This window comes from Canis lupus, chromosome 4 (genome assembly GCF_048164855.1).
Source record: "Canis lupus baileyi chromosome 4, mCanLup2.hap1, whole genome shotgun sequence".
Lineage (NCBI taxonomy): Eukaryota > Metazoa > Chordata > Mammalia > Carnivora > Canidae > Canis > Canis lupus.
In genome coordinates, this window is record NC_132841.1 from 3,491,979 (window position 1) to 3,516,561 (window position 24,583).

Below are 24,583 nucleotides of genomic sequence, written 5' to 3' on the forward strand. Positions count from 1 at the left end.
TAGGTTATTTCTAGTACTACATTCAGTGCTTGTATGTTTAATAACAGTGGTGTTATTTCTTACTACATTGTGTTATCATTCTAGAGAACTGCTTGTAAAGGATACATAGTCTCAAAGAAAAACTCAAGACACATCAAGCCCAGGCACAAGAAATGTGACAAATTAAAATAGACATTTGATTTGAAAAACGAGTAGCAGATGAGATCTAACATGTTCCATATTATTATTATTATTTCATTATATGTTTGCATGTTGTTATGTTATGTATATTATAGGCATATTTATATATGAACATATTCCTAAGGATATTAATATTTAGTAGTCATTAAAAATAAAGAATTCTGCTGATTTTTATTTGAGCATAAATCAAATCAGTACAAGAGTTTTTTCCACAAAACACTGCTTGTCACAGCTTTAACAAGAAAATTATAATACACAGCTTGCAGGAAGACAAATATTCCCTGCAAATATTATCTCCTTAGTTGACTCACCTCCTCATTTGGTTATAGGCTGACTCTAGTTACTCCAGGTATATCAAGACAGTGAAACAGTATGATTCTTATTGATGATTTTCTTCTTCTTCTTCTTTTTTTTTTTTAGTTTTAGTTTTTTTTTTTTGCTTTTAATTGAGTTTAGTTTTGCTTTAACAAGAGTTTTTAGGTAGCACAACTCAAAAAATAAATGACATAGGGACCGAGGATTAAAATAGGTCTGAGCTATTTTGGGCAAGAACAAATGGAGTAAAGAAAGGTCTCCTTTTCCTTCACATAAGACAGCAATGTATTTAGTAGGAGGACCTTCCATTTTCAAACCACAGTTGTAATCACAGGATCTGCTCTTTCATTATTTCAGATCCTTTTGTATGACCCAACTTTTGGACAATATTTTATTGAAAAAAATCTTGTTTGCCCTCAGTTGAAGGTAAATTAAGTTGATTTGTAATTCTTCTTCTCGGTAGGCAGGCTGTCACTTACTAAATGTGTCCTTGGAGAAATATCTCTAATACCACAAAAACATATTTTTTTTATTTTGTATCTTTAATTTTATGGAACTAGATTAACTTTTTTGGTGGAATATTTGTATTATATCTCATTTTCAACATTCTACATTAGATTTCTACATCCTTATGTTTCAGTATTTTTCTTGCAGACATCAAAAAGCTTAATTTAAGCTCCTATTATTCTTCTATTTTCATATTCCCAAGTTATGCAAGCTCGTGAATGATTCCTAGGTTCATGCATATATGTACCAGAGATACACTAAAACTTATGCTTCCCATTCTTTCTCCCTGAATTCCATGATCTTTTCTCTAATGTACAGCCTTTAGGTTTTTCAATGAAAGACTTTAAGTAAATATTCTGAAATATCTTTGTTTTGCCCTCTTAAATATGAGCTATAAACTCTCATTTCCAAGTCTACATGAAGCACAAGGTCATGGTGTGCCATTCTCAGTTGAGTAATGCATTCTAAACTGATGGCTATTTCTATTAGAATTTGTGAATGTGGTATTCCACTGAGTAATGATCTCTAGTTTTGCTACTGAGAACTGCAAATACTGTTGGGGTTTTTTTTGCAAGTATTCTGGCTTTTCTTTCAACTTGCTTTTTAAAAAAATTAACTACTTTAATTATTAGATAGATTAATAATTAATAGATTTTATCTATGTATTTGAGAGAGAGCAAGTGGGAGGAGGAGGGGCAGAGAGAGAGGGAGAAGCAGGCTCCTCATTGAGCAGGGAGCCCAAGTAGGGACCAATCCCAGGACCCCAAAATCATGACCTGAGCTGAAGGCAAATATTTAACCAACTGAGCTACCGAGGTGTCTTGCAATTTGCTTTTAAAATAGTCTTTATCACTGGTTCTATTGCAGTTTCACTATAGTCTATCTAGGTGGGGAGTGGAACTACCTGTGCTTTAGGATCATCTGTGAATTCACTTTCTTCACTAATTCTGAAAAATCCAAGCCAACAGCTCTGAAATATTCCCATTCTCTAGATCATCTATTCTATCTTTTCCCGAAATCCTGTTTACCATATTCTGGACTTTCTATACTATCCCTTAGATCTTGTAACTGCTCTTTCAAATTTCCTTATCTTTACCTCTCAGTGTTACAGTTCTAAGTAATTTCTCAGATCTATGATCCAACATATTAATTTTCTCTTCAGTTATAGCTTATCTAATTTAATTAATTCACTGTTTTTAATGTCATTTATTATATTTTTTCATTTCTAGAAATTCTATTTGATCTTTTTCAAATCTTCGTAGACTTCTCCCCATGTCTTATTTTGGAGAATTGATTTATTCCTTTGTATTTTTAATCATTTTAAATATAGTAACTTTATGTTCTTTCTGGAATTGTATTAGCTGAAGTTCTGGACACAGCTATTGTGACGCCACTCTTATTGTATCTGCAGACCCTTGCTAATGGAGAATTATTTCCTTATGTGCTTTGCAATTTTGATTGTAAGCTCACCATTGGCAGTATTTCGTTTTTTCCTGCACAATTTCACAGTGACTTGAGTTGAGAAAGGACACCTCCAGGGCCAATTGTTATATTCTTGATTTGGGAATTCTTAGACCACATGAGGTATAGAAGTTAATCCCCAAATTCACATGAAGCACACTCTATATGCCATATATATTGAACTATCAGAAGAATTGAGTTGTTTACCCCATTCTTTTTACAAGGCCCAGTAGATACAGACAAAATTCCTTATTATTTCCTGCTGGCAAGTGTTTGTTTCTCTGTGGATTTTAATATGTTTTTATTAACCTGTATTTCTATGTATGATTGTACATTACTGAAAAATTAATTTAAAAAGCCTCTAAGGTATGTGCTGCATATCAGCCACCTCAGCATCTAGTTGAAAAATTAGTCATGTTTTGCTGATGAGCAACTTTCCTATTTAGCTTAAAAACAAAATGTCTAGAAAAGCAATAATCTCATTTAATAACCATAAATAGGTATCCCTCACAAATATGGCTGATTTGGCTCCAGCTCACAGCAATAAAACCAACATTGCAATAAATAAAATCAAGTAAATTTTTTGGTTTTCCAGTGCCTATCACTGGGAAATAGTAGTCTATTAAGAATATAATAGTAGCAGGATGCCTGGGTGGCTCAGTGGTTGAGCATCTGCCTTCGGCTCAAGTGGTGATCCCAGGATCCTGGGATTGAGTCTTATATCCGGCTCTCTGCAGGGAGCCTGTTTCTCCTTCTGGTTTCTCCTTCTGCTTATGCCTCTGCCTTTCTCTCTGTGTCTCTCATGAATAAATAAATAAAATCTTTAAGAAAAAAAAAAAAGAATGTAATGGTATCATGTTTCATGAAATGTACATACCTTAATTAAAAAATACTTTGTTGCTAAGACTGCTAACAGTCTCCCGAACTTTCAGTGAGTTGTAACTACTGAGCACAGGTCCCCATAACAATTATGATAATAATAAAAATCTGGGAATATTATGAGAATTGTCACAATGTGACACATAGAGATACAAAGTGAGCAAATGCCATTAAAAATGGTGTTGATAGACTTGCAAGGTAGCCACAAACCTTCAATTTATAATAACTTACTATCAGCAAAGTGCAATACAGCAAGGCACAATAAAACAAGGCATGCCTGTAATCTAAATATGTATTTGTATTAATATCCCAACTGTGCAGCTACTGGGATTAGCAAGTAGGAAGAAGACATTTATAAGACAGAGGTTGTAATAGTTAAATAAATTACCCTAATCCACGAATCATAAGCTTCTCTTCTTCTTTGCCCATTCTTACACTCAGCAGAGAACGAATCTGACCAAGAGATGCCAGCAGGTTGATGGTATCCTCCACGGAGACACCATTTATAGTGTAGGTCTTTGGCAGAGCCCGGACCAGACCCCCAATGCCATCATACTGTCGATGGAGCAACACAAACATGGCCCTCACCAAGTCAGGGTCTTCAATGACAGACTCTTGTGCCCATCGGACCATGGTCTCAGAAATCAACTGTTGAAGAGTGGCTGCAAAGTCATTATGGATGTTTTTTTTTTAAAAGGAAAATAATAAGAGAAGACAAATTAGTTGGGCATTTCAACTGTACCTCTCATAGTCCCCCATTCTAATATCTATATTTGTACCAAAATGAAAAAGGATAGGAATATTCTATTAGGAAAATAAACTTTCAATATTTTATATACATGTCAATAAAAAGGAGTTATAAACATGCAAGGATAAAAATACACTAGCTTTCCCTTAAAAACTACTCTTATAATTAAAGAATTTAAGCAAAAAAAAAAAAAAAGAATTTAAGCTGTTCAGAATTACAGCTACTTTTTCAAAACTACTGTTGGCAATCCATAGGGCAATCATTAGTTGTCCTATTACTTTTACTTTTATTTTCTTTGTTCCATTATTTTCTTTTTTTTTTTATTTTTTTTTTTAATTTATTTTTTTATTGGTGTTCAATTTACTAACATACAGAATAACACCCAGTGCCCGTCACCCATTCACTCCCACCCCCCGCCCTCCTCCCCTTCTACCACCCCTAGTTCGTTTCCCAGAGTTAGCAGTCTTTATGTTCTGTCTCCCTTTCTGATATTTCCCACACATTTCTTCTCCCTTCCCTTATTTTCCCTTTCACTATTATTTATATTCCCCAAATGAATGAGAACATATAATGTTTGTCCTTCTCTGACTGACTTACTTCACTCAGCATAATACCCTCCAGTTCCATCCACGTTGAAGCAAATGGTGGGTATTTGTCATTTCTAATAGCTGAGTAATATTCCATTGTATACATAAACCACATCTTCTTTATCCATTCATCTTTCGTTGGACACCGAGGCTCCTTCCACAGTTTGGCTATCGTGGCCATTGCTGCTAGAAACATCGGGGTGCAGGTGTCCCGGCGTTTCATTGCATTTGTATCTTTGGGGTAAATCCCCAACAGTGCAATTGCTGGGTCGTAGGGCAGGTATATTTTTAACTGTTTGAGGAACCTCCACACAGTTTTCCAGAGTGGCTGCACCAGTTCACATTCCCACCAACAGTGTAAGAGGGTTCCCTTTTCTCCGCATCCTCTCCAACATTTGTTGTTTCCTGCCTTGTTAATTTTCCCCATTCTCACTGGTGTGAGGTGGTATCTCATTGTAGTTTTCATTTGTATTTCCCTGATGGCAAGTGATGCAGAGCATTTTCTCATATGCATGTTGGCCATGTCTATGTCTTCCTCTGTGAGATTTCTGTTCATGTCTTTTGCCCATTTCATGATTGGATTGTTTGTTTCTTTGGTGTTGAGTTTAATAAGTTCTTTATAGATCTTGGAAACTAGCCCTTTATCTGATATGTCATTTGCAAATATCTTCTCCCATTCTGTAGGTTGTCTTTGAGTTTTGTTGACTGTATCCTTTGCTGTGCAAAAGCTTCTTATCTTGATGAAGTCCCAATAGTTCATTTTTGCTTTTGTTTCTTTTGCCTTCGTGGATGTATCTTGCAAGAAGTTACTATGGCCGAGTTCAAAAAGGGTGTTGCCTGTGTTCTTCTCTAGGATTTTGATGGAATCTTGTCTCACATTTAGATCTTTCATCCATTTTGAGTTTATCTTTGTGTATGGTGAAAGAGAGTGGTCTAGTTTCATTCTTCTGCATGTGGATGTCCAATTTTCCCAGCACCATTTATTGAAGAGACTGTCTTTCTTCCAATGGATAGTCTTTCCTCCTTTATCGAATATTAGTTGCCCATAAAGTTCAGGGTCCACTTCTGGATTCTCTATTCTGTTCCACTGATCTATGTGTCTGTTTTTGTGCCAGTACCACACTGTCTTGATGACCACAGCTTTGTAGTACAACCTGAAATCTGGCATTGTGATGCCCCCAGATATGGTTTTCTTTTTTAAAATTCCCCTGGCTATTCGGGGTCTTTTCTGATTCCACACAAATCTTAAAATAATTTGTTCTAACTCTCTGAAGAAAGTCCATGGTATTTTGATAGGGATTGCATTAAACGTGTATATTGCCCTGGGTAACATTGACATTTTCACAATATTAATTCTGCCAATCCATGAGCATGGAATATTTTTCCATCTCTTTGTGTCTTCCTCAATTTCTTTCAGAAGTGTTCTATAGTTTTGAGGGTATAGATCCTTTACATCTTTGGTGAGGTTTATTCCTAGGTATCTTATGCTTTTGGGTGCAATTGTAAATGGGATTGACTCCTTAATTTCTCTTTCTTCAGTCTCATTGTTAGTGTATAGAAATGCCACTGACTTCTGGGCATTGATTTTGTATCCTGCCACGCTACCGAATTGCTGTATGAGTTCTAGCAATCTTGGGGTGGAGACTTTTGGGTTTTCTATGTAGAGTATCATGTCATCGGCGAAGAGGGAGAGTTTGACTTCTTCTTTGCCAATTTGAATGCCTTTAATGTCTTTTTGTTGTCTGATTGCTGAGGCTAGGACTTCCAGTACTATGTTGAATAGCAGTGGTGAGAGTGGACATCCCTGTCTTGTTCCTGATCTTAGGGGAAAGGCTCCCAGTGCTTCCCCATTGAGAATGATATTTGCTGTGGGCTTTTCGTAGATGGCTTTTAAGATGTCGAGGAATGTTCCCTCTATCCCTACACTCTGAAGAGTTTTGATCAGGAATGGATGCTGTATTTTGTCAAATGCTTTCTCTGCATCCAATGAGAGGATCATATGGTTCTTGGTTTTTCTCTTGCTGATATGATGAATCACATTGATTGTTTTACGGGTGTTGAACCAGCCTTGTGTCCCAGGGATAAATCCTACTTGGTCATGGTGAATAATTTTCTTAATGTACTGTTGGATCCTATTGGCCAGTATCTTGTTGAGAATTTTTGCATCCATGTTCATCAGGGATATTGGTCTGTAATTCTCCTTTTTGGCGGGGTCTTTGTCTGGCTTTGGAATTAAGGTGATGCTGGCTTCATAGAACGAATTTGGAAGTACTCCATCTCTTTCTATCTTTCCAAACAGCTTTAGGAGAATAGGTATGATTTCTTCTTTAAACGTTTGATAAAATTCTCCTGGGAAGCCATCTGGCCCTGGACTCTTGTGTCTTGGGAGGTTTTTGATGACTGCTTCAATTTCCTCCCTGGTTATTGGCCTGTTCAGGTTTTCTATTTCTTCCTGTTCCAGTTTTGGTAGTTTGTGGCTTTCCAGGAATGCGTCCATTTCTTCTAGATTGCTTAATTTATTGGCGTATAGCTGTTCATAATATGTTTTTAAAATCGTTTGTATTTCCTTGGTGTTGGTAGTGATCTCTCCTTTCTCATTCATGATTTTATTAATTTGAGTCTTCTCTCTCTTCTTTTTAATAAGGCTGGCTAATGGTTTATCTATCTTATTAATTCTTTCAAAGAACCAACTCCTGGTTCTGTTGATCTGTTCCACAGTTCTTCTGGTCTCGATTTCGTTGAGTTCTGCTCGAATCTTTATTAACTCCCTTCTTCTCTTGGGTGTAGGATCTATTTGCTGTTTTTTCTCTAGCTCCTTTATGTGTAAGGTTAGCTTTTGTATTTGAGTTCTTTCCAGTTTTTGAATGGATGCTTGTATTGCGATGTATTTCCCCCTTAGGACTGCTTTTGCTGCATCCCAAAGATTTTGAACGGTTGTATCTTCATTCTCATTAGTTTCCATGAATCTTTTTAATTCTTCCTTAATTTCCTGGTTGACCCTTTTATCTTTTAGCAGGATGGTCCTTAACCTCCATGTGTTTGAGGTCCTTCCAAACTTCTTGTTGTGATTTAGTTCTAATTTCAAGGCATTATGGTCCGAGAATATGCAGGGGACAATCCCAATCTTTTGGTATCGGTTCAGACCCGATTTGTGACCCAATATGTGGTCTATTCTGGAGAAAGTTCCATGTGCGCTTGAGAAGAATGTGTATTCGGTTGAGTTTGGATGTAAAGTTCTGTAGATATCTGTGAAATCCATCTGGTCCAGTGTATCATTTAAAGCTCTCGTTTCTTTGGAGATGTTTTGCTTAGAAGACCTATCGAGTATAGAAAGAGCTAGATTGAAGTCACCAAGTATAAGTGTATTATTATCTAAGTATTTCTTCACTTTGGTTAATAATTGATTTATATATTTGGCAGCTCCCACATTCGGAGCATATATATTGAGGATTGTTAAGTCCTCTTGTTGAATAGATCCTTTAAGTATGATATAGTGTCCCTCTTCATCTCTCACTACAGTCTTTGGGGTAAATTTTAGTTTATCTGATATAAGGATGGCTACCCCTGCTTTCTTTTGAGGACCATTCGAATGGTAAATGGTTCTCCAACCTTTTATTTTCAGGCTGTAGGTGTCCTTCTGTCTAAAATGAGTCTCTTGTAGACAGCAAATAGATGGGTCCTGCTTTTTTATCCAGTCTGAAACCCTGCGCCTTTTGATGGGGTCATTAAGCCCGTTCACATTCAGAGTTACTATTGAGAGATATGAGTTTAGTGTCATCATGATATCTATTCAGTCTTTGTTTTTGTGGACTGTTCCACTGAACTTCTTCTTAAAGGGGAATTTTAAGAGTCCCCCTTAAAATTTCTTGCAGAGCTGGTTTGGAGGTCACATATTCTTTTAGTTGCTGCCTGTCTTGGAAGCTCTTTATCTCTCCTTCCATTTTGAATGAGAGCCTTGCTGGATAAAGTATTCTTGGTTGCATGTTCTTCTCCTTTAGGACCCTGAATATATCCTGCCAGCCCTTTCTGGCCTGCCAGGTCTCTGTGGAGAGGTCTGCTGTTACCCTAATACTCCTCCCCATAAAAGTCAGGGATTTCTTGTCTCTTGCTGCTTTAAGGATCTTCTCCTTATCTTTGGAATTTGCAAGCTTCACAATTAAATGTCGAGGTGTTGAACGGTTTTTATTGATTTTAGGGGGGGATCTCTCTATTTCCTGGATCTGAATGCCTGTTTCCCTTCCCAGATTAGGAAAGTTTTCAGCTAGAATTTGTTCAAATACATATTCTGGCCCTCTGTCCCTTTCGGCGCCCTCGGGAACCCCAATTAAACGTAGGTTTTTCTTCCTCAGGCTGTCGTTTATTTCCCTTAATCTATCTTCATGGTCTTTTAATTGTTTGTCTCTTTTTTCCTCAGTTTCCCTCTTTGCTATCAACTTGTCTTCTAGGTCACTCACTCGTTCTTCCACCTCGTTAACCCTCGTCGTTAGGACTTCTAGTTTGGATTGCATCTCATTCAATTGATTTTTAATTTCTGCCTGATTAGCTCTAAATTCTGCAGTCATGAAGTCTCTTGAGTCCTTTATACTTTTTTCTAGAGCCACCAGTAGCTGTATAATAGTGCTTCTGAATTGGCTTTCTGACATTGAATTGTAATCCAGATTTTGTAACTCTGTGGGAGAGAGGACTGTTTCTGATTCTTTCTTTTGAGGTGAGGTTTTCCTTCTAGTCATTTTGCTCAGTGCAGAGTGGCCAAAAGCAAATTGTATTGGGAAAAAGAGAAAAAGAGAGGAGAAAAAGAAGGAAAGAAAAGAGAAAGAGAAAAAAAAAGGGAAGAAAAAAAAAAACGAGAAAAAAAAAAAGAAGAAAAAGAGAAAGAAAAAGAAAGGAGAAAAAAAGGGGGTGGGGGAAGGAAACAAATCAAAAAGCAAAACAAAACAAAAACAAAAACAAAAACAAAACAAAAAAAAAAAAAAAAAAAAAGAACCACAGGGGAGTATCTTCTGATTCTGTGTACTTTAAGTCCCTTGGCTTCTCCTGGAAGTTGTCAGTCTAGGTGATCTTCTGGGGGAGGGGCCTGTTGTGCTGATTTTCAGGTGTTAGCAGTTGGGGGAGCCGCTGTGCCCCTGCCTGGTGCAGGGCTCGGTGGGGGTTGTTTACCCCGTGAGGCCGCAGGAGGAACAGCCCCAGTGGCGGGGCAGCTCTGGAAACCTGGATTCAGCTCCGGCAGGAACTCCGTCTGCAGGGCCTGGAGGCTCCGGGCGGGGCCGCTGATCTGCTCAGCTGGGGCAGGAGCGTCCTTGCTGTCCTGGGCCCTCCCGGCCTCTGCCTGTCCCGGGGGAGGCGGGATCCTGGGCTGTGTCCCGGCGCCCTGTGCTCCGGAGCCTGCGCTGGTGGATTCGCGCTCCCGGGCCGCCGCCGCGCAACCCCCTCCGCGGAGCCGCCGCCCGAGCCCCTCCGAGCTGCTCCTGGAACCGCGCAGCCCCCTCCGCACGGAGCCTCTTCCTCTGCCCGAGCCCCTCCGAGCTGATCCCGGGGCCGTGCAGCCCCCTCCGCGGAGCCGCCGCCCGAGCCCCTTCAGCTGCTCCTGGTCCCGCCGGGTCCCGCCGTGCGCGCTGCAGCCCTTAGGGAGCTCGGCGCACTCTCCTGGGCGCGCAGTTGCTCTGTTACTGTCCCCGGGAGCCCGAGGGCATCCCCGCCCTCCTGGGTCCTGCTCCACCTCCCCGCGAGCCCCTTTCCCCCGGGAAGGTCGGTGCAGCTCCTGCGTCTCCGGGACGGGGCTCTCCTGTCCTGGGGACACTCGCCCCGGCCTCAGCCCGGCTCCTCGCGGGCCCCTCCCCCTTGGAGGCCTTTGTGTCTTTATTTCTTTTTCCCCGTCTTCCTACCTTGATAGAAGCGCGAACTCTTCTCACTGTTGCATTCCAGCTGGTCTCTCTTTAAATCTCAGGCCGAATTCATAGATTTTCAGGATAATTTGAAGGTTTTCTAGGTAGTTTGGTGGAGACTGGTGATTTGGAGACCCTGCTCTTCCGCCATCTTGCTCCTCCCTCTGTTCCATTATTTTCATCCCAGAAGATCTGACATTATATATCCTTATAAAGTCAGTCATGGGCATCCAAGGAATTATCTATTTTTCTGTCTCCTCATTTGAGCCATTTGCAATAGTGACCTCATATAATTGTATTTTTATTATAATTTGGATCCTTAATTGTCACTTAAAATGATTTGATTGTGAAGCTGTATTAAAATGAAAAAATATTCTATACATAAAAGATCACTTGCAATGTGACATGCAGTGTAGTACACATATTTTAGCTTTCCTAAAATAAATAGCAAAATTATCAAAGCTAAGTGGGGTTGATGTGATCAATTCATACATAATGAGGTACTAATTCCTATCACTGATACACTGGCATATTTTCAAAAGAAGCTGTTTTACCTGCTTTAATCTATATATTATTAAAGGACTAACAAAAACTACTAATTTGAACCAAATCCAAAATGCAGATAAAATACCAGTATACTTCCTTCCACATGCTTCAAAACCATGCTGACATTTTTAATAGGTCAAAATAATAAACCTGATAATAACAAAAAGTGGCTCATAAGAAACCCTGAAAACATGAGAGACTCCTAACTCTGGGAAACAAACTAGGGGTGGTGGAAGGGGAGGTGGGCGGGGGGTGAGGGTGACTGGATGACGGGCACTGAGGGGGGCACTTGATGGGATGAGCACTGGGCATTATTCTATATGTTGGCAAATTGAACACCAAAAAATAAAAAATAAATTTATTAAAAAAATAATAAGAAACCCTGAACCCTCATTTTGAAGACTTGATTCAAATAAATTTGGTTGTGATACTGAAGAATAAATTCAGAAGTAACTGTATGGATAAATGTTTTCCATTTAAGTTAGCATCAAATAAAACCCCTAAAATTTTTCATGAATTTTTCTTCTTTCAGTAAAAATTGTTCATAAATAAGTGCTGCATCATAGAATGAATGGGGACTGAGATATGAGGTATTAAGATAGATCTCACCAACCTACTACTTGAACCCCTTCTGGATGAGTGACATGTCTGAGACTCAGTGCCCCAGTATGCTTGTTTTCAGAGTATTAGCTGTTAACTCTTCAGTTAAATAGGATAAAAATGAACCAGAAATGCAGAGCAGTTTAGAAAATATTTCAGAACCAAAATATGGTTAAAGATACTATCTTTTCAAACTTTAAGAAAAAGTTTAACTTGGTACAAGAATATTTGAAACCCAATAGCATAATATTTAGCTAGGAAAGCTAACTACTCCCTTTGTATTTTCTCTTGATAGTCTGATCAAATACCTAAATTTGTAACCCTCTCGGGAGCCCATTCACCCTTATGATACTGCTACTTTTCAATTGATTCCTACAAATATAATTTGATGCTGCTGTCTACTTCTGGCAACCACAGACATCTACTTAAGAATTTGATTCTTAGAAGCTTTGAACTCAATTTTCTCTCTGGCTCATCTAGTATCATGTTAGTTCAAAGGATAAATAAGTATCAGGAGAGTCACTTTGCCAGTGCCCTTCCATACTGCTTACAGGACTTCTTGGAGTCACTCTCAATTGGTTTTTCAGCTTGTTTCTTCTTCAGGTATGTCACCTTTTCTACCAGGGACAGCAGGCGTCCTCTAATTGTTAAGTCACTGTTTCCATCCAAAGACCCATCTTCATCAAGCTCAATTCCTAGCATGAGAAAAGCAAAGAGAAAGAAGAAAAGAAAAATGTATCAGAAAAAAATACATTTAGGAGAAATAATGCTCTGGTTTTGCAACTTATCCTATTCATAGCCTAAAGCAATGCTGCCATGTCCAAAATATTCGACAACATTGAGTTAAGCACTTCTGTTCACTAGCACTCAGGTAAAATGCACTCACTGGCCTCTTCTTCTCCTTTATCTTTCTCCCTTGTTCTTATGATCCCAGGGCTATTAGTGGCCAACACAAAATATAAAACTGAGCAGACAGCAAAAAGATGCTCCTAGGAGTCAAGAGCAAATCTGCTATTGGTCTAACCCTTAGGCTGACCATCAGGTATCCCTGACTTTAGGTGCTATAAGCCTAGATTTACAGTTTTACCCTGCAAAGAAAGCCTCCTAGACTTTAGCTTCCTCATTTGCCTCTAAAACTCACAGTGGCATTTTAATAAATTGAGAGAAGAGAGAGTAGGCATAATTAGGTATCCTAAACCAGGGAATGCTTTATGTCTGAAGCAATAATCCTACCACTTTAGAGTACATCTTTATTTATAGTAGATAAAGGAAGGAGTGGGCCCATATCACCATCATCCCTAAGGTCTTGGCCATGTCCGGGGACACCAACTACCTGCCCTGCATGACTACACTCTTCTGCATAAATGTTCTATCTGAGGTCTGTGGGCAGGACATCACCACCAGGCACATGCTGCCTACAGTCCTGCGTATGGCTGGGGACCCTGTCGCCAATGTCCGGTTCAATGTGGCCAAGTCCCTACAGAAGATAGGACCTATCCTCGACAACAAGCACATTGCAGAGCAAGGTCAAGCCCATCCTAGAGAAGCTAACCCAGGACGAGGATGTGGATGTCAAGTACTTTGCCCAGGAGGCTCTGACTGTTCTTTCTCTCGCCTGATGCAGGACGAGGAGCCAACGTCGGCCTCTGGTGTCCACCCTCTGTCCCCTCCAAGTCCCTTCCTACGGGAGATTGTGGGGGACCTTCGGCTGACACTCCCTGTGCATGGTCTGACCCCAGGCACCTTCCCTCAGCACGGTTCTTCCTCTCCCCAGCCTGGGAACGGACTGCTCACTGTCCACCTCTTTAACAGGCTTGGGGAGCACAAGGTGGGACAGGGCAGTGACCCTGGGAGGAAGGGGCCACTTCTGCCTGCAGGGGAGAGATGTGAGCATCCCAGGTCACAGGCTCCTGCGGCTGTAATGGGGACCTGTACCCCATCTACTTCTCCACCTCCTTTCTCCCTTCCCCTCTCTCCCTCCCCCTCAGTGGTTTTTGTGTGTATAAGTGTGTCAACTGTGCCATTATTTTATTCCTGTTTTCCCTTTTCACAGAGAAATAAAGGTCTAGAAATTAAAAAAAAAACTTTCTGGCAATTGTTTAGTGTCTCTTTATTCATAAGCTAAATTAATATCCAAGGTGATGCTTCTACTCTCTTCATTAAAATAAAATAAAAATAATGCAACTGGCCTATATATCACTTAAGAAATGACTGATTCATTTTCTTTCACTGGAACACTTTGTCCATATCACTGATTAAAAGAAACACACAGGAGGGGCAAGAGGGTGGAAGAGTAGGGTCCCCGAGTCACCTGTCCCCACCAAATTACCTAGATAACCTTCAAATCATCCTGAAAATCTACGAATTCGGCCTGAGGTTTAAAGACAGAACACCTGGAATGCTACAGTGAGAAGAGTTCGCGCTTCTATCAAGGTAGGAAGACGAGGGAAAAAGAAATAAAGAAACAAAAGGCCTCCGAGTGGGAGGGGCCCCGCGAGGAGCCGGGCTGAGGCCGGGGCGAGTGTCCCCAGGACAGGAGAGCCCCGTCCCGGAGGAGCAGGAGCTGCACCGACCTTCCCGGGCGGAAAGGGGCTCCAGGGAGGTGGAGCAGGACCCAGGAGGGCGGGGATGCCCTCGGGCTCCCGGGGACACTGACGGACACCTGCGCCCCGGGAGAGTGCGCCGAGCTCCCTAAGGGCTGCAGCGCGCACGGCGGGACCCGGAGCAGCTCGGGGGGCTCGGGGGCGGCTCCGCGGAGGGGGCTGCGGGGCGGGAGCAGCTCGGGGGGGCCTCGGGGGCGGCTCCGCGGAGGGGGCTGCGGGGCGGGAGCGCGAATCCAACAGCTCAGGCCCCGGGGCACAGGGCGCCGGGACACAGCCCAGGATCCGGCCTCCCCCGGGACAGGCAGAGGCCGGGAGGGCCCAGGACGCTCCTGCCCCGAGCTGAGCAGATCAGCGGCCCCGCCCCGGAGCCTCCAGGCCCTGCAGACGGAGAGCTCCGTGGTGACTGCGGGAGCTGACTCCAGGGCTCCAGAGCTGGCCCCGCCACTGGGGTTGTTCCTCCTGCAGCCTCACGGGGTAAACAACCCCCACTGAGCCCTGCACCAGGCAGGGGGCAGAGCAGCTCCCCCAAGTGCTCACACCTGAAAATCAGGACAACAGGCCCCTCCCCCAGAAGACCAGCTAGACGGACAAGTTCCAGGGGAAGTCAAGGGACTTACAGTATACAGAATCAGAAGATACACCCACCTCCCCCATTTTTTTTTTCTTTTTGATTTCTGTTTGCTTCCCCCACCCCTTTTTTCTTTCTCTTTTTCTTCTCTCTTTTTTATTTTTTCTTCCTTTTTTCTTTTCTCTTTTTCTCTTTTCTTTGCATCTTTCTCTCCTCGCTTTTTCTCCTTTTCCCAATACAACTTGTTTTTGGCCACTCTGCACTGAGCTAAATAACTAGAAGGAAAACCTCACCTCAAAAGAAAGAATCAGAAACAGTCCTCTCTCCCACAGAGTTACAAAATCTGGATTACAATTCAATGTCAGAAAGCCAATTCAGAAGCACTATTATACAACTACAGGTGGCTCTAGAAAAAAGCATAAAGGACTCAAGAGACTTCATGACTGCAGAATTTAGATCTAATCAGGCAGAAATTAAAAATCAATTGAATGAGATGCAATCCAAACTAGAAGTCCTAACGACGAGGGTTAACGAGGTGGAAGAACGAGTGAGTGACATAGAAGACAAATTGATGGCAAGAGGGAAACTGAGGAAAAAAGAGACAAACAATTAAAAGATCATGAGGAGAGATTAAGGGACAGCCTGAGGAAGAAAAACCTACGTTTAATTGGGGTTCCCGATGGCGCCGAATGGGCCAGAGGGCCAGAATATGTATTTGAACAAATCCTAGCTGAAAACTTTCCTAATCTGGGAAGGGAAACAGGCATTCAGATCCAGGAAATAGAGAGATCCCCCCCTAAAATCAATAAAAACCGTTCAACACCTCGACATCTAATAGTTAAGCTTGCAAATTCCAAACATAAAGAGAAGATCCTTAAAGCAGCAAGAGACAAGATATCCGTGACCTTTATGGGGAGGAGTATTAGGGTAACAGCAGACCTCTCCACAGAGACCTGGCAGGCCAGAAAGGGCTGGCAGGATATATTCAGGGTCCTAAATGAGAAGAACATGCAACCAAGAATACTTTATCCAGCAAGGCTCTCATTCAGAATGGAAGGAGAGATAAAGAGCTTCCAAGACAGGCAGGAACTGAAAGAATATGTGACCTCCAAACCAGCTCTGCAAGAAATTTTAAGGGGGACTCTTAAAATTCCCCTTTAAGAAGAAGTCCAGTGGAACAATCCACAAAAACAAGGACTGAATAGGTATCATGATGACACTAAACTCATATCTGTCAATAGTAACTCTGAACGTGAACGGGCTTAATGACCCCATCAAAAGGCGCAGGGTTTCAGACTGGATAAAAAAGCAGGACCCATCTATTTGCTGTCTACAAGAGACTCATTTTACACAGAAGGACACCTACAGCCTGAAAATAAAAGGTTGGAGAACCATTTACCATTCAAATGGTCCTCAAAAGAAGCAGGGGTAGCCATCCTCATATCAGATAAACTAAAATTTACCTCGAAGACTAGTGAGACATGAAGAGGGACACTGTATCATACTTAAAGGATCCATCCAACAAGAGGACTTAACAATCCTCAATATATATGCCCCGAATGTGGGAGCTGCCAAATATATCAATTATTAACCAAAGTGAAGAAATACTTAGATAATAATACACTTATACTTGGTGACTTCAATCTAGCTCTTTCTATACTCGGTAGGTCTTCTAAGCACAACATCTCCAAAGAAACGAGAGCTTTAAATGATACACTGGACCAGATGGGTTTCACAGATATCTACAGAACTTTACATCCAAACTCAACTGAATACACATTCTTCTCAAGTGCACATGGAACTGTCTCCAAAATAGACCACATACTGGGTCACAAATCGGGTCTGAACCGATACCAAAAGATTGGGATCATCCCCTGCATATTCTCAGACCATAATGCCTTGAAATTAGAACTAAATCACAACAAGAAGTTTGGAAGTACTTCAAACACGTGGAGGTTAAGGACCATCCTGCTAAAAGATGAAAGGGCCAACCAGGAAATTAAGGAAAAATTTAAAAGTTTCATGGAAACTAATGATAATGAAGATACGACTGTTCCAAATATTTGGGATGCAGCAAAAGCAGTCCTGAGGGGGAAATACATCACAATACAAGCATCCATTCAAAAACTGGAAAGAACTCAAATACAAAACCTAACCTTACACCTAAAGGAGCTAGAGAAAAAAACAGCAAATAGAACCTACACCCAGCAGAAGAGAGTTAATAAAGATTCGAGCAGAACTCAACGAAATCGAGACCAGAAGAACTGTGGAATAGATCAACAGAACCAGGAGTTGGTTCTCTGAAAGAATTAATAAGATAGATAAACCATTAGCCAGCCTTATTAAAAAGAAGAGAGAAGACTCAAATTAATAAAATCATGAATGAGAAAGGATAGATCACTACCAACACCAAGGAAATACAAACGATTTTAAAAACATATTATGAACAGCTATACGCAAGTAAATTAGGCAATCTAGAAGAAATGGACGTATTTCTAGAAAGCCACAAACTACCAAAACTGGAACAGGAAGAAATAGAAAACCTGAACAGGCCAATAACCAGGGAGGAAATTGAAGCAGTCATCAAAAACCTCCCAAGACACAAAAGTCCAGGGTCAGGTGGCTTCCCAGGGGAATTCTATCAAACGTTTAAAGAAGAAATCATACCTATTCTATTAAAGCGGTTTGGAAAGATAGAAATAGATGGAGTACTTCCAAATTCGTTCTATGAGGCCTGCATCACCTTAATTCCAAAACCAAAGACCCCACCAAAAAGGAGAATTATAGACCAATATCCCTGATGAACACAGATGCAAAAATTCTCAACAAGATACTAGCCAATAGGATCCAACAATACATTAAGAAAATTATTCACCATGACCAAGTAGGATTTGTTCCCGGGACACAAGGCTGGTTCAACACTTATAAAACAATCAATGTGATTCATCATATCAGCAAGAGAAAACCAAGAACCATATGATCCTCTCATTAGATGCAGAGAAAGCATTTGACAAGATACAGCATCCATTCCTGATCAAAACTCTTCAGAGTGTAGGGATAGAGGGAACATTCACCAACATCTTAAAAGCCATCTATGAAAAGCCCACAGCAAATATCATTCTCAATGGGGAAGCACTGGGAGCCTTTCCCCTAAGATCAGGAACAAGACAGGGATGTCCACTCTCACCACTGCTATTCAACATAGTACTGGAAGTCCTAGCCTCAGCAATCAGACAACAAAAAGACATTAAAGGCATTCAAATTGGCAAAGAAGAAGTCAAAACTCTCCCTCCTTGCCAATGACATGATACTCTACATAGAAAACCCAAAAGCCTCCACCCCAAGATTGCTAGAACTCATACAGCAATTTGGCAGCGTGGCAGGATACAAAATCAATGCCCAGAAGTCAGTGGCATTTCCATACACTAACAATGAGACTGAAGAAAGAAAAATTAAGGAATCAGTTCCATTTACAATTGCACCCAAAAGCATAAGATACCTAGGAATAAACCTCACCAAAGAGGTAAAGGATCTATACCCTAAAAACTATAGAACATTTCTGAAAGAAATTGAGGAAGACACGAAGAGATGGGAAAATATTCCATGCTCATGAATTGGCAGAATTAATATTGCAAAAATGTAATGCTACCCAGGCCAATTTACACGTTTAATGCAATCCCTATCAAAATACCATGGACTTTCTTCAGAGAGAACAAATTATTTTAAGATTTGTGTGGAATCAGAAAAGGCCCCGAATAGCCAGGGGAATTTTAAAAAAGAAAACCATATCTGGGGGCATCACAATGCCCGATTTCAGGTTGTACTACAAAGCTGTGGTCATCAAGACAGTGTGGTACTGGCACAAAAACAGACACACAGATCAATGGAACAGAATAAAGAACCCAGAAGTGGACCCTGTACTTTATGGTCAACTAATATTTGATAAAGGAGGAAAGACTATCCACTGGAAGAAAGACAGTCTCTTCAATAAATGGTGCTGGGAAAATTGGACATCCACATGCAGAAGAATGAAACTAGACCACTCTCTTTCACCATACACAAAGATAAACTCAAAATGGATGAAAGATCTAAATGTGAGACAAGATTCCATCAAAATCCTAGAGGAGAACACAGGCCAACACCCTTTTTGAACTTGGCCACAGCAACTTCTTGGAAGATATATCCACGAAGGCAAAAGAAAAAAAAGCAATAATGAACTATTGGGACTTCATCAAGAGAAAAGCTTCTGCACAGCAAAAGAAACAGTCAACAAAACTAAAAGACAACCTACAGAATGGGAGAAGATATTTGCAAATGACATATCAGATAAAGGGCTAGTAGCCAAAATCTATAAAGAACTTATTAAACTCAACACCAAAGAAACAAACAATCCAATCATGAAATGGGCAAAAGACATGAACAGAAATCTCACAGAGGAAGACATAGACAAGGCCAACATGCACATGAGAAAATGCTCTGCATCACTTGCCATCAGGGAAGTACAAATCAAAACCACAATGAGATACCACCTCACACCAGTGAGAATTGTGAAAATCAACAAGACAGGAAACCACAAATGCTGGAAGGATGTGGAGAAAGGGGAACCCTTTGCACTGTTGGTGGGAATGTGAACTGGTGCAGCCACTCTGGAAAACTGTGTGGAGGTTCCTCAAAGAGTTAAAAAACAGACCTGCCCTATGACCCAGCAATTACACTGCTGGGGATTTACCCCAAAGATACAGAAGCAGTGAAGTGGCAGGACACCTGCACCCCAATGTTTATAGCAGCAATGTCCACAATAGCCAAACTGTGGAAGGAGCCTCAGTTTCCCTCGAAAGATGAATGGATAAAGAAGATGTGGTCTATGTATACAATGGAATATTACTCAGCCTTTAGAAACGACAAATACCCACCATTTGCTTCGAAGTGGATGTAACTGGAGGGTATTATGCTGAGTGAAGTAAGTCTTTTGGAGAAGGACAAACATTGTATGGTCTCATTCATTTGGGGAATATAAAAAATAGTGAAAGGGAAGAAAGGGGAAAGGAGAGAAAATGAGTGGGAATATCAGTGAGGGTAACCGAACATGAGAGACACCTAAGTCTGGGAAACAAACAAAGGGTGGTGGAAAGGGAGTTGGGTGGGGGGGGGGGGTTGGGGTGACTGGGTGACAAGCACTGAGGGGGGCACTTGATGAGATGAGTACTGGGTGATATGCTATATGTCGGCAAATCGAACTCCATTAAAAAAAATACAAAAATCAATTAATCAATCAATCAATCAATCAATTAATCTTAAAAAAAAAAGATGCAAAAAAAAAAAAAAAAGATGCAAGACCTTGGTATACATTCAGATATTTGACTAATTTGTAGGCTTTCATCTGGTTCCTTAGGATGGTGTGTGTGTGTGTGTGTGTGTGTGTGTGTACTTATCTTACCAGCTATATCAATGTCTCTAGATACTAATGGTGATTATTTTCAAAAATAAATTATCTGAAAAAGAAGGAAATAGAAAAAAATAAATAAAAGGTATGTGAGTTGAGTAGGAAAAGGAAAATGGTCTGTTTGCAGACAACATGATTTTATTTGTAGAAAATTCTAAAGGCTCAACCAAAAACTAGTAAAGCTAATCAATGAATTCAATAAAGTTGCAAGACACAAAATTAACATACAACAATAAACAGTGTTTCTATAAAATTGAAATTTCTGAAAAAGAAATAAAGAAATTGATCTCATTTACAATAGCCGAAGAACAAAAATACTTAGGAATAAGTTTAACTGAGAAATCTCTCTATTCTAAAAATCATGGGAGATTGCTGAAAAGAAAAGAGGACACAAATACCTGGAAAGGCATTCTCTATTAATGGCTTTGGAGGAATTAATATTGTTAAAATGGTAATATTATCAAAAGCTATCTATAGATTCAATGCAATCTCTATCAAGATTCCAATGGCATTTTGTACGGAAGTAGAAAAAAGCCTTCCTAAAATTTATACGAAATCACAAAATCTCCCTAATTGCCAAAGAAATCCTGAGAAAGAAGAAGAAAGCAAGAAGTATCACACTTTCTGATTTCAAGCTAAGGCATTAAAGCTATAGTCATCAAAACAGCATGGTAGTAGCATAAAAATGGACAAATAGACAAATGGAAAAGAACTGAGAGCCCAGAAATAAACCCAAGAATACACAGTCTACTAATAGTTGACAAGGGAGTCAAGAATATCCAATGGAGAAAAGATGGTCTTCAATAAATGGTGCTGGGATAATTGGATATTCACATTTAGAAGAATGAAACTGGAACCGTATCTTAACCACTCATAAAAATTAACTATAAATGGATGAAAGACTTAAATGTACAAACTGAAATCATGAAACATCTAGAAAAAAACATAACAACAAAACTCCTTGATATGGGTCTTGGTAATGATTTTTTGGATATGACACCTAAAGCACAAGCAACAATAGCAAAATAAAAACATATGAGACTACATCAAACTAAACAGCTTCCATAAAGACCAAAAGAAACCACCAAAAAAAGTGAAAAATAACCTACAGAATGGGAAAAAAATGTTTGCAAATATGTATCTGATAAGGAGTTAATATCTAAAACACATAGGGGGCAGCCCTGGTGGCTCAGCAGTTTAGTGCTGCCTTCAGCCGGGGGTGTGATCCTGGAGAGCCAGGATTGAGTCCCACATCAGGCTCCCTGCATGGAGCCTGCCTCTCCCTCTGCCTCTCTCTCTCTCTCTCTTTGTTTCTCATGAATAAATAAATAAAATCTTTAAATAAATAAAACACATAAAGGAATCCTACAACTCAATAGCAAAAAAAAAAAAAAAAAAAAAAAAAAACCCAAAAAAACAAATAACTCAAACCAAAACATATAAAGAATTCCTATAACTCAATAGAAGCAAATAAACAAACATCCAAAACCCAAATAACTCAGAAAAGGATTTGAACAGTCATTTCTCCAAAGACATATGAAAGGCCAACCCAATACATGAAAAGATGGCCAATATCACTGGTCATTAGGGAGAAGTAAATCAAAACCACAGTGAGGTATCACCTCACACCTATTAGATTGGCCATCACTGAAAAGATAAGAAATTAACAAATGCTGGTGAGGATGTGGGAAACAGGAAACTCTTGTGCACTCCTAGTGGAATTATAAATTGATAAAGCCACCGTGGAAAACAGTATAAAGGATTCTCAAAAAAAAGTTAAAAATATTACTGTCATATGATCCAGTAATACACTTCTGGGAATATATCCAAAGGAAATGAAAACACTAACTTGAAAAAGGTATCTGCACTGCCCTGTTCACAGCGGCATTATTTACAATAGTCAAGACATGGAAACAACTTAAGTGTCCATTGACAAATGAACAGAAAAAGAATTTGTGGTATATACATACAATGGAATGTTACTTAGCCAAAAAACAAGGAAATCCTACCATCTGTGACAACAGGGGCAGAACTTGAAGGCATTACACTAAGAGAAATAAGTCAGAGAAAAGAGAAAAACCATGTGATTTCACTTATATATGGACACTAAAAACAAACAACTAACTAAGAGAAAAAAAGATCAGACTTGTTATCAGAAGCGGGGATCGGGAAAGAGGAATCAAGGAAAGTGGTCCAAAGTTAAACTTTAAGTACTAGGGATGCAATGTACAGCATGATGACTGTAGCTAAGACCGCAGTATGACCCATAGGAAAGTTCTTAGGAGGGTCTTTTCATCACAATGAAAAGAATTTTGCCTTGTTTTCTTCTTTCTTTTTTTTCATTGCATCTATATGAGCAGATGGATGCTAGCTAAACCTACTATGGCAATCATTTCATAATATAAGTAAATCAAACCATCACAGTGTACATCTTAAACTTATACTGTGGAGTAGGTCAGTTAATTATAAATAAATAAATAAATAAATAAATAAATAAATAAATAAATAAATAAATAAATAAAACATCTAATAAGAGTTGTAATTCAAGACTTTACCACAATGTGTCATCAAATCTTCATGGAAATCTAAGAGTTGGTCACGGATTTCCTCAGGACATGGACATTCACTTTTGTCATCCTTAAAATTGAGAAGCATATTGATCTGAAAGTTTGGAAAAACATGAGAGAGAAAGAGCAAAAGCAAAAGAAAAGTGAATTCAGGAATGACACAGCAAAAAAATAAATAAATAAAGACCAAAGATGTTCAAATCTTGAGTATTCATAAATTGCTGCCCAACATATGAAAGATAATTATCACTCAATACAACAATTATCACAAAATAAATAAAATTATTCAAAGCCTAGCTTGCTGCAAAATAGTCGTATAGTTTGTTTCCTCTTTCTCAATTCCACAGTATGTTAGACCCTTGTATACGTAGGGTTCTTAAATCAACTAAAATCTAAATGTTATTTAAAAAATATTTTATTATGCATCTCCTAAATTTCCATTTTTTTTTCTAGCTAAGTTCTAAACTTCATGGAATTTTTTTTTAAAGGCTTTATTTATTTGTTCATGAGAGACACACACAGAGCAGCAGAGACACAGGCAGAGGGAGAAGCAGGCTCCCTGCAGGGAGCCTGATGCAGGACTGGATCCCAGGACTCTGGGATCACCACCTGAGCCAAAAGCAGAAGTTCAACCACTGAGCCACCCAGGTGCCCACTTCATCCGGTAGTTTAAAGAATCCTTTTGAGAAGAATATAGCAGCAAAGATGAAGAAATAATCCAAATAGAGAAGTAATATAATGGATAGCTATGTTTTTACTAATATTAATGATTCAATTAAAGAAACTTCAAGAAATTATCCTCCATTTGTTTTAGCTTTATACACAAAAATATTACACTTGTGAATGAAGAAAAGAATGTTGCTGTTTCATAATATGCCCTGAGGAAACAATTTTAAGTTTTCTTTTTAGAGTTTTTTTGTGAATTTTTTGTTTAGCTTTTGAGATAACTACATGAATATGCTATTATAAGAAATAATACAAAGAGATACCATATACCCTTCACCCAGTTCCCCCTGGGAATCGGTAATATCTTACAAAATAGCAGTGTAGTATCATAACCAGGACACTGACATTGATAGAGTCAAACAGAGAACAATTCTATCACCTCAAGGATCACTCCTGCTACCCCTGTATATTCACATCCACTTCCCTCCTACCTGCTCCTCATCCCTTATTACTGTCAATAACTAATCTGTTGTCCATTTCTGTATTTTGGGATTTCAAGAATATCGCATAAATGAATCATACAGTATGCACACATACATTCCCATCTGATCCTTTTGATGTCTGCAGGTTCTATAGTGATACCTCATCTCATTCTTCATATTGGTAATTTGTGTCCTCTTTCTTTTGTCAGTCTTTTAGGTGGTTTGTAGATTTTATTGCGATTTTTAAATAACCAGCTTTTATATTCATTGATTTTTTAAAATTGTTTTTCAGTTTCATTGATTTCTTCTTGTATCTATATTATTGCCTTCCTTCTTGCTTTGGGTTTATTCTTTTTCTAAATGCTTGTGATGGAAGCTTAGATTATTGATGAGTGTTTTTCTTTTTTTAAATGTAAATATTTAGGTCACAAAGTATCTTCTCAGCACTGCTTTAGCTGTTCCCACAAATTTTGATATGTGATTTTTCATTTTCTTTCAGTTCAACGTATTTTTAAATTTCCCTTGAGACTTCATCCTCACACCATGAGT

At 39.5% G+C, this 24,583-nt stretch overlaps 1 protein-coding gene across 1 annotated transcript in view; it reads right to left on the reverse strand.

Annotated features, from left to right (window-relative positions):
- RYR2 (ryanodine receptor 2) overlaps positions 1-24,583 on the reverse strand; it is a 753,550-nt gene that overhangs the window by 190,884 nt on the left and 538,083 nt on the right. The window contains exons 40-42 of the mRNA XM_072822940.1: positions 22,875-22,980; positions 12,257-12,400; positions 3,731-4,004 (exon numbers count right to left, since the gene is read on the reverse strand). Of these exons, the coding sequence (XP_072679041.1) occupies positions 3,731-4,004; positions 12,257-12,400; positions 22,875-22,980 (524 nt within the window). The remainder of the gene's footprint in view (positions 1-3,730; positions 4,005-12,256; positions 12,401-22,874; positions 22,981-24,583) is intronic.